The sequence below is a fragment of the Benincasa hispida genome, chromosome 10, assembly GCF_009727055.1.
Source record: "Benincasa hispida cultivar B227 chromosome 10, ASM972705v1, whole genome shotgun sequence".
Taxonomy (NCBI): domain Eukaryota; kingdom Viridiplantae; phylum Streptophyta; class Magnoliopsida; order Cucurbitales; family Cucurbitaceae; genus Benincasa; species Benincasa hispida.
This window is the reverse complement of record NC_052358.1, coordinates 25,670,011-25,680,134: the sequence shown is the minus strand read 5'-3', so window position 1 is coordinate 25,680,134 and position 10,124 is coordinate 25,670,011. Positions and strand designations below refer to the sequence as shown.

At 29.7% G+C, this 10,124-nt stretch overlaps 1 protein-coding gene across 1 annotated transcript; it reads left to right on the top strand.

Moving 5' to 3' along the window:
* The first annotated feature begins 6,167 nt into the window (after window positions 1-6,167).
* On the top strand, window positions 6,168-8,943 carry LOC120088730 (equilibrative nucleotide transporter 3-like). Its single transcript, XM_039046161.1, has 10 exons — window positions 6,168-6,354; window positions 6,489-6,571; window positions 6,678-6,782; window positions 6,951-7,106; window positions 7,220-7,363; window positions 7,470-7,575; window positions 7,743-7,915; window positions 7,993-8,153; window positions 8,236-8,494; window positions 8,591-8,943. The coding sequence occupies exons 2-10, from the start codon at window positions 6,530-6,532 to the stop codon at window positions 8,696-8,698; spliced, it is 1,254 nt and encodes a 417-aa protein (XP_038902089.1). The 5' UTR covers window positions 6,168-6,354; window positions 6,489-6,529; the 3' UTR covers window positions 8,699-8,943.
* The last annotated feature ends 1,181 nt before the right edge of the window (window positions 8,944-10,124 follow it).

The following is a 10,124-nucleotide window of genomic DNA, read 5'->3' as shown; positions in this document are numbered from 1 at the left end:
TTTTTATGTCTCTACATAAAGTTCAAGTATTCATGCTATAGCAAGAGGTTCATTACTTTATTGTATTTAGATTATATACATGTGCAACTTACATGTTCAATAACAACTTTATTGAATAAACCTCAACAAGAACTTTATTGTAAAATAGAATAAGTTTAAAGATTTATAAACTGCGAGTTTTAGGACATACAACCTAAGAATAATGGGTATTTATTAAATAGTAAAAGGGAAATGAGTAGATAAAAATTCTCCCCATATAGCATATTAACCCCATATAACACCTCTTAGATAAAGTATAGATATAGATATTGTTGGGATTGGTGTCCTAATTCTCCCAGAGTCTCATTGTTTGTAATTATACACATTGTTTTATGAATAAAATAACTATTATTTCATTCTGGCATTTACTCATATCCAATAAACAAAGCTCCATGGTAATCTTATGTAAACTTAAGCATGTATATGTGATATAAAAGTGGATCATGCCTTAAGTGATAACCTAAATAGGTCTGTAGTTTAAAGATTAAGGTGGGATACTGATCCTGGTGACACTACGGATACGACCCACTTTGTAGAGGTTTACAAGTATTGTAAACTGCTACAGATGGTAAATCCTAACCATTCATATGGAGACATGTGAGCGGGGGTATCCTAATCAAAGAGTTTGTATAAGATTGGACCACGAGATGACTAGACTCTGTATATAATGCCATTGATACTGGAGACTTACATCTGACCTAAACGACCATAGATGACACGACCTCAATCCTGAGTGTTTTGGAAACTCCTACCTTTGATGGCGGTCCTTTGATTAGTATGGGTGAGAGTGGCCAGATTTCCAACTCAACATGCCTACCTTTTTGAGGACTTGTCCGATTTGGGAGTTGAGAACTCAATTACACAAGATGGAATTCACTCCTTCCTTGAAACAGGGGTAAGTAGATAGATTTCTCCCTTAAGGGCTGATTTCGAGGCTTGAACATAGTGGCCACAACTTCTCTTTGGAAGAGAGGACTCAGTCATAGTAGGACTATGACTTATGTTCATTAGAGGATTCAGTGGTATTTAAGGAGTTAGATGTAACTATAGGGGCATAACGGTTATTAGCCAAGCTGTACTTATGAGCGATCTGTGAAGGGTTGTCGCATTATTGATTGGTTAAGATGGACACATAATATATCTGTGGTAAGGAGAGTTCAACTGTCGGTCTTTAGTGTAGAGCCTGGCAGTTAACGGATGGTAGATTCCATGACTAAAGAGTTTAGTTAGTTATTCACATATCGTTGGAGCTTCGAGCTACAGGTCCATAAGATCCCCTTGGTAGCTCAATAGATTCAAGTTGAGGATCAGTTCTTGGTGTTGATTTTAAATGTTCAAATTGACAAGAAGTAATTTGATTAGATATGATATGATCGATATGGTATATGAGATACATCAAGTGGAGGATTAATGTAAATGAAATTTACATTAAGAGCCATGGAATAGAAAAAGAGTTATGGTTTATATGTTTCATGAGATGAAATATTAAAACTATAGGGTATGAATGTATTATGGTAAGTTAGTTATCATTATATTTATAACAATATTAATTATTGGATAATTATCTCTTTTTCTCTAATAACCAATTGAGTAGGAGGTTATTGGTGGTTTCATGGTAATTGTGAGATAAAAAGGAAAAATGTTTTTCTAATTTTAGTAAGGTTGATAAAAGGATTTGCAAAAATGTTGTTTTTGAGTTTTCCATTCTCGGAAATTGCTCACGAATAAGTTGTCAAGTAAATAAGATTTACTAAGCAACAACTTGGAGTTAGCTAAACGATCGTGGATTGTTCTTACCCGATAGACACTCAGCTATGTGATGAGCTAAATGATCACATAGCTTTTCCTAAACGATTGGACATCGACCTATACGATAAGTTGTTCCATCTTCCACTTGCTCAATCTTTTACACGATTGTGGTTCCTTCAGTTTTCTACCTCAAACCAAGTCCACACAGAGCCCACCCTCTAGATTCCCACACCGAGAATACCAAGGTAACCTTCTTGGTGGTGTCATACTCAACTCGACACTGTCGAGGTTTTGTGGAGGCCGTTCGCAGTGTTCAGGATGTTCATGATCTTGGCGATCGCTTAGTTCGAGTGCGCAATGTTCGTGCAGTGTAGAGGTTGTATTGGACGAACGTTCGTGTGTTGCTGTGTTGCTGTGATCGAGCGTTCGTGATCAAGGAACTAGAAGATGAGTCTACAAAGGTTTGTTGATTCCTCCCTTGATCTGTAGTAAAGCATGCTGTAATTTCTATTTTATGCATAACCACATGTTTCCGTTTGTGATTGTAATTGTAAAGTTCATATACGAATGAAATTTGGAAAGATCCTTCTGCTGCTCATGGAAATCCTCTTGTCCAATTTTCTTCAGATATATATTACAGACATAAAAACCATGTGAATATATGATTGATAAATATTTTTTAGTATTAATAGATACAAACTCAGTAGTTACGAATTGGTATTTAACTGACCAACAGAAGCTCAACTCAAGTGGCATGAGTGTGTACTGAAGACTATGAGGTCCGTGGTTCAAATCTCCCTACCTCATTTGTACTAAAAAATAGTATTTAACCGATTTAAAAAAATGGTATTCGACCAATTAAGGTTTAAGGAAAAAACATGAAATATTGAGAGAGAACGTTCAATTAAGCCTATTTAATTTTTGAAGCCATTGGTGAAGATAGATAACACAGCAAGACATTTGGAGGCGAGAGTAGTGTTCATATGCTTAATTTCCAAAAACGAAACAAAAAATAAAATTGTTATCAAACGAGACTTAAATAATTTTGTTTTTGAATCGTGATAATATTTAAACATATAAATAATGACTGGTAATGCATTTTTAACCCCCACACACACACATATATATATCGATAAGCTAATTTAATGGTATGATTGTAAATTTGAAAATTAAAGTAAGGATAGTGGTTAAAAAAAATTAAAAATTTCTCTTTTTATATCATTGATTAAAGACTCCAAAAAGGTTTTTCAAAATTTCTTCCTATTATTTTATAAATAGATTATAGATAATGGATTAAATATAGATAAATTTAATTGAATCAATTTTCCTCTCATCAAAATAGTTGAATTTACCAACAAAAGCATAGCTCAACACAATAGTGTTCATATTATCAACCTCAAGATTTGAGATTCGATTCCTCCGTCTCACACTTTAATTACAATACTTTAAAAAAAAAATGTTCAAACTTAAGATAAAACCGATGGGAATCAAATCTCTCTCTATAGCACCCTAACCCCATATAACACTTTTTAGATATAGTAGAACATAAATATATACTACAGATACAAAAACCACATGAATATATAATTAATGAATAATTATGTTAGTATTAATGGATACAAACTCATTGCTTACCGATTGGTATTTAGCCGATTTTTTTTTTTTTTTTCAATGGTATTCAACCAATTTAGGTTCCAGGGAAAAAGAACGAAATATTGAAAGAGTAATTATGTTAGTATTAATAATAATTTTATTTTTCAACTGTGATATTTAAATATATAAGTGATGGCCAATAAATGCATTTTCAATATTATATATATAATATTACTAAACTAATTTAATGGTATGATTGTAAATTTTTTTAAAAAGTTTTTTAAAAAAAATTTTTTCTCCTACTCCACATTAAAAAGGTAAGAATATAGTAGTCCAACAAAAAAGTTTTTAAAAAAATTATTCTTTTTTATTATATATATATATATATATATAAAGATTATAGATAAAAGTATACTTCCAAAAGGTTAAAAGATTCTTCCTTTCTAATATATTATTACTAAACTAATTTAATGGTATGATTGTAAATTTCAAAATTGATATAAAGATATAGTAGTCCAAAAAAGTTTGTACGAGTTAAACGTGTTGCATAAAGATTAGAAAGAGAATTGACTTATAAAATTTTAATAATACAACTTTATAACTTAAGAATAAGAGAGTTTTATTTTTTTAAATAAGTCATGGAAAACCGTTTATAAAATTTTGGGAGTTGATGAGGAAAAATAATAATTATTTCAGTTGAGTATAAAATGTATTATAAATGAAAATACAAATTAAACATGTATAAAAGAATATATAAATTTTGTGATAATAACAACCTAAAAAAACTTTTTTATTTTAATTGGAATTATTTGATTATCTTTCAAATGTTTAACTTTATGAACAAAAATATTACTTTTTTTAATAAATTTACAGTCACTTGATTAGAAAAATGTATTTGATATTTAGATTTGGATTTAGATTATTTGATTATCATCTTAATTTTGTACTACTTTTTCTTAATTTTCATGATAATTATCTCTTAACTAATTTTTTTAAAATTTTAATTTTGATCATCTTCTTAATGGCAAATTTTGGTTTACACCAAGTTTTTTCTTTTTAATTTCATGATGATCCTTTTTTAAAAAAAAACTTTTTTATTGGATTTTTTTATTACCCTCTAACTTTTAGACTTTAAATTAAACCAAAATAATTGTTTTTTTTTAAACATTCTTACGATTTGGCTATCTTGTTAAATTTCAAACTTTGATTTAACGTAATACTTTTTTATTTTAAAAAATCGTGATAATTTTTTTCTTTTTTTAAAAAAAGTTTTTTTTTATTTGATGATTTGTTAGCTTCCTAAATCTAAACTTTAAATTAAACTAAAATCTTTTTCTATTTTTTTATTTATTTTAGATTGGATTATTTGATTATTCTATTAACTTTAAACTTTAATTTAAATCAAAATATTATTTATTTTTCCGTTATAATCTTATCTATATTAATTTTTTTAATTGATTTAGATGATGTGATTATCCTTTTAATTTTAAACTTTAATTAAAATAAAATATTATTAGATTCTATTTTAGAATAAAATTTCTTAATGCTTCTTTCTTGGTTGAAAATAAAATAATTTTATTATTCTCCTAATTTCAATTTCTTTTTCAAATTTAATTTTAAAAAATATATAATTTTTTTTATGCAAACAAAAACCCTAAAATCTCAGTCTCTTATTTTTTATAATCTTTTCTTGATTTTAAATTTTATTTCAAATTTTTAGGAATTGTTGTGTACTTGTAGCAAATTTAAAATGAGAAAAAAGAACTAAAAAATATATAAAAAATAGTAAAAATTATTATAAACGCCTAAACTTTTAGTTTGCATTTACAAAAATAAAAACGTGAAAAATACACAAAAATTAAATAATCACTCTTTTCTTTGTCACTTTGTCAGCCTCTAAAGTGTTGAAAGTTTGAGAAATTTCTTGAACCTCGAAAGCAAGGTTTTTTCTCCACCCTCTTCAATAGGTGAGGATCAATAGGTGAGGATCAATAGGTGAATATATTGCATGTATAGAAAAAAACTACAAAAGCATAAAAAAAGTTACATAAAATCACTCTATATGTTTTTAAAAAATTAATGATAGGAGCTCATGCTGATAATGTGTTGTGAATTTGAGGAGCATAACGGCACACAACGAGAACACAAATATTGAGAAATTATAATACAATAATATAAAGATAATATAATATCAAAAATATATAAACAAACAAAATAAAATAATAAAACAACTAAAATTAAAATATAATTGAAATTATGAAATGAAATTATTTTTTCTCTTTCAATTTCTTACAAAATTTTCACCAATCCATAATCCCAAAACCCACAAATGACCACTGTTTATAAGAGTTTTGGCAAGTAAGATGTGGAATGACTTGGATACTAATAATGTATATTCATAAAGCATATGATATTTAGACACTAACCATGAGCATCTATCTACCACTATTTATAATATTTATAATAAGATTAAAGTATACTTCCAAAAGGTTTTTAAAAAGATTATTCCTTTCTAATATATTATAGATAAATTGTAGATAATTGATTAAATATAGATAAATTTAATTGGAACATTTTTTTTTTTTTTTTTTAATGAAAATAGTTCAACTTTAGATAAAACCGATTGGATCATTGGATCAAATTCTCAGATCATTTCTTAAGTAGACCTTTTAGGTCAAATGATTCAATAATCATTTGATAATTTAATTTTAAAATATATTTATACTTTAATCATAGTTCATGTGATCTATCCTTAAAAAGGAAAAGAAATTCATGTGATCCATTTATCCGCATGATTTAAGGAAGAAACCAACTATAAATACAAAACAAACAATCAAAAGTTTCCGAAGTATATATAAATCAGACGCACTTCACTTACACGATTTCATACTTGTTATTATTGGCGTCAAATTTTTCTTCGTTTGCCGACGGACTCTGCTTTCGATTCCTGCTCTGTTTGAATATTTTAATAAGGTCTGTTCCTTTACATATCTGTGCTTTTCTTTGTCTTCTTCATTTGATCGTTGTAAACGTAAATAATCTAAAGGGTTCTTCTAAAAGCTGTTGATGTTGGGATTAATTTAGGCTTTAACCGATTCGATGTGCAGATTGCCTATTAATAACAACGGCTGGTTTAAAGGAAGTTGATATGGCGGTGAGTGATGAAGATGCTCATGTTGCAAGGCTTAAGGTTTGTAATCGAAACCCTTTTTGTTTTTCTTTTTAAAGTGAAATTGTTGCAGTATAGATACTTGGTTTTATTGTGAATTCTCTGATAAATTGTTGTTTAATCAAAGGGGAAATATGTTGCAACGGTTGTGTGTTGGCTTCTTGGAAATGGATGCCTCTTTTCTTGGAACAGTATGCTCACCATTGTAGATTACTATGGCTATTTGTTTCCGGTAATAACCTTGCTTCCCTAACTTTTTGAGCAATTCACTAGAATTTCAAGGCCTAATCTTCTTTAGAAACACATGGTTTACTCGTCTCATTGTGGTGCTTTGAATGGAACATTATGTTTATTTAAACGAGCCTCACTGACTTTTTCCTCCCTTTTAAATCCTGTACAGAACTATCACCCTGCAAGAGTTCTTACTCTTGTGTATCAGCCATTTGCCCTCATAACAATCTCGATACTCGCATATAGGGAAGCAAAGATCAACACCAGAAAACGGAATCTCTTTGGATATGTCCTGTTCTTCATTTGCTCCCTCATGGTTTTAATTGTAAACACGGATTCCTTTTTTCTTTCATGTTCTTGAGTTCTAAATTTGTATGAAACTTGGTTTGATTCTTTTGAGTGAAAATTTTGTGGTTTTCCATTGTTAATCTCTTGTAGTTAGATTTAGCAACATCTGGAAAAGGAGGGCTTGGTCCCTTCATAGGAATTTGTATCATTAGCGCCGGTTTTGGAATTGCGGATGCTCATGTTCAAGGGGGAATGGTTGGGGACCTCTCCTTTATGAATCCTGAACTTATGCAGGTTATTGCCATCTTTCTATGGCTTGTACATTAACTTGTCTTATAAGTTTGGCTCTACCTAGTCTCAAATTTCTAATTTTTTTGTCTTTTGATCTTGAATTTCTCAGTCTTTCCTGGCTGGTTGTGCTGCCTCAGGCGCTCTTACCTCTATTTTGAGGTTAGTTACAAAGGGAGCATTTGAAAATTCGAAGAATGGCCTTCGCAAAGGAGCTCGTATGTCTCTCGTCTCTGGCTTTTCGTTTGTTTTGAAGCAAATCGCTTTGTACTTGGATTAGAATTCCAATTTTTCTTTCTTTTCTTTTCTCCTATTTCTGATTTTGAACTCTATTTTGCTAAGATCCTTGCCACTTGTAACTTACTCTTTCAAATGTTCTCTGCAGTTTTGTTCTTTGCGATTTCGGCCGTATTTGAGCTTCTCTGTGTTATCCTCTACACATTTACTTTCCCCAAACTGCCAATTGTTAAGCACTTTCGGGCCAAGGCAGCCTCAGAAGGATCGAAAACAGTTTCAGCCGACCTTGCTGCTGCTGGGATCCATAGGGTAGCAAATGAGGTATATAACATCTGTAATCATCTAAGTATCTCCTCATCAAACTTGTTCAAGTAACATACCAGAATTATTACCTATAGGTCGAGGGAAAAACAACCGAAGTCGGGCGACTGAGCAATAAAGAATTACTGTTACAGAACATAGACTACGCAATTGGCCTTTTCATGATATATGCCCTCACATTGTCCATTTTTCCTGGATTCTTATCTGAGGATACTGGTTCACACAGTTTAGGAACATGGTATGTTTTTTATTCACATAAAATTAGCTTGACATTGTCGATTGGAGTCGTCTTATGTTAGTATCTCTCTTGCTACTTTCAGGTATGCACTCGTGCTAATTGCAGCTTACAATGTTTTCGACCTTATTGGGAGATACATTCCACTCATCAAATGTATAAAGTTAGAGTCACGCAAATGGCTTATGGTATCGATCCTTGCTCGTATCTTACTCATACCGGCATTCTACTTCACGGCCAAGTATGGCGATCAAGGTTGGATGATACTACTCACCTCGTTCTTGGGCTTGACTAATGGTTACCTCACTGTTTGTGTGCTCACTACTGCACCAAAAGGTTACAAGGTAAGATTGATTGGTAAAATAGAAGATAAAATGTGCAAGATTGTGAAGTATGAGTACAATATATTGGAAGCTAAAAGTGATGTTTGTGTTGTGTAGGGACCAGAGCAGAATGCATTGGGGAATTTGCTGGTGCTGTTTTTACTTGCAGGAATATTTGCTGGAGTAACCCTGGACTGGCTGTGGCTTATAGGCAAGGGCTGGTAGAATAGGTGCTTTTTAATAAGTGTCATTTTTTCTTTTTTCTTTTTTACTCTTTTTCTTTTTGGGATAAAATTTGGTTCTATATTCTTTGAAAGTGTTATTGAAGTAATTTTTGTCAAACATTTGAGGGCTGAGAAACATAGCACGTCGCTTAAAAAGTGCTCCCAAATATTGTTTTAGGACTTCACACTGTCACAAACTTTGAATCAATTTTAAAAAAGATCAATTTTATGGCCGTTTGGGATTTATTTTTAAGGGTGTAAAAGTGATTTGGAAAGAATTTTAACCGTTTCAAGTGTTTGATAACACTGATTGGGTATTTAATTTTAAAGTTTTATTTATTTATTTATTTAGTTTAATTTACATATTTAGTACAAATAGATAAATCCGACTCCACTAACAAAATTTTCCATATGTACACGAGTAATCTTCAACGTTTTTTTTAATGTAATTATACTCTTTTTTCTTAAGAATTTTCTAATGTTAAATTATTTCAAATAATAAAACTATTGAAAATATTTACAAGATATAACAAAATTAGTTCTAAAATTTTGTTATATTTTCGTTTATTTTTCTATATTTGAAAATAATTTAATTAATTTTGTATTAAAAATTCGCAAGAGCTTTGTACCCAATATTGCACAACTATATAATAAAATGATAAAAGCGATTTTCAGAAATTGGAGTAACTTTTATTTGAATAAAAAATAGAGAACGATTTCAAAATTCTTTTAATGAATCATAATAACATTATTATTTTTACATCCATAAATTTAAAATTAAGAGATTATATAATTACAAATTTGATATAACAAGGGTTTATCAAATGAGTTTTTACTTTATTATATGTTTTCATTAAATTCAAATAAAATTTAGTTGGATATTATTTATTATAATAATTCCTTCTTCTAATATTCTATTAAGACAAATGAAGTAGTAATTAAAGTATTAAAAAAATGCTTAAAATAATAATATGTCTATTTTGGACATTATAATTAAACAACAATAATTTAGTATTGATTTACCAAACATGGTAAAATGCCTATTCATTTTTCAAAATTTTGAAATTTACCACTTATTTACTTAATTAAATCTTATTATTCTATGACAACAACTTTTTTAAAAAGTTATATCAAATTCAAACTAAGCCTATTGAATGAGAAATTTTAACTAATCACAAGTCATCACAACCAAAGTCAAATTTATTGAGTGCCATGTAAGGATTATCAAAATTAAAACCTGGAGATCAAAAAATAGCAAATTAAAAGATGGCACATGTCTCCAATCTAGCTATTCGATCACAACAATAGACTTATCAAATTTAATGGTGATTAAGCTTGGACGATGATCGATAAAATTGGTAGAAATCCAATTGGACCTTAAAATCATAAATTGGATCAAGCCATGTAATTAAAGTTGCTTGGATGAA

Coding starts and splice junctions, on each gene's coding strand:
- LOC120088730 (XM_039046161.1), top strand. CDS start 6,530: ATGGCGGTGAGTGATGAAGATGCTCATGTTGCAAGGCTTAAG. Junction 7,576..7,742: donor TGGCCTTCGCAAAGGAGCTC/GTATGTCTCTCG, acceptor TGTTCTCTGCAG/TTTTGTTCTTTGCGATTTCG. Junction 8,154..8,235: donor TCACACAGTTTAGGAACATG/GTATGTTTTTTA, acceptor TGCTACTTTCAG/GTATGCACTCGTGCTAATTG.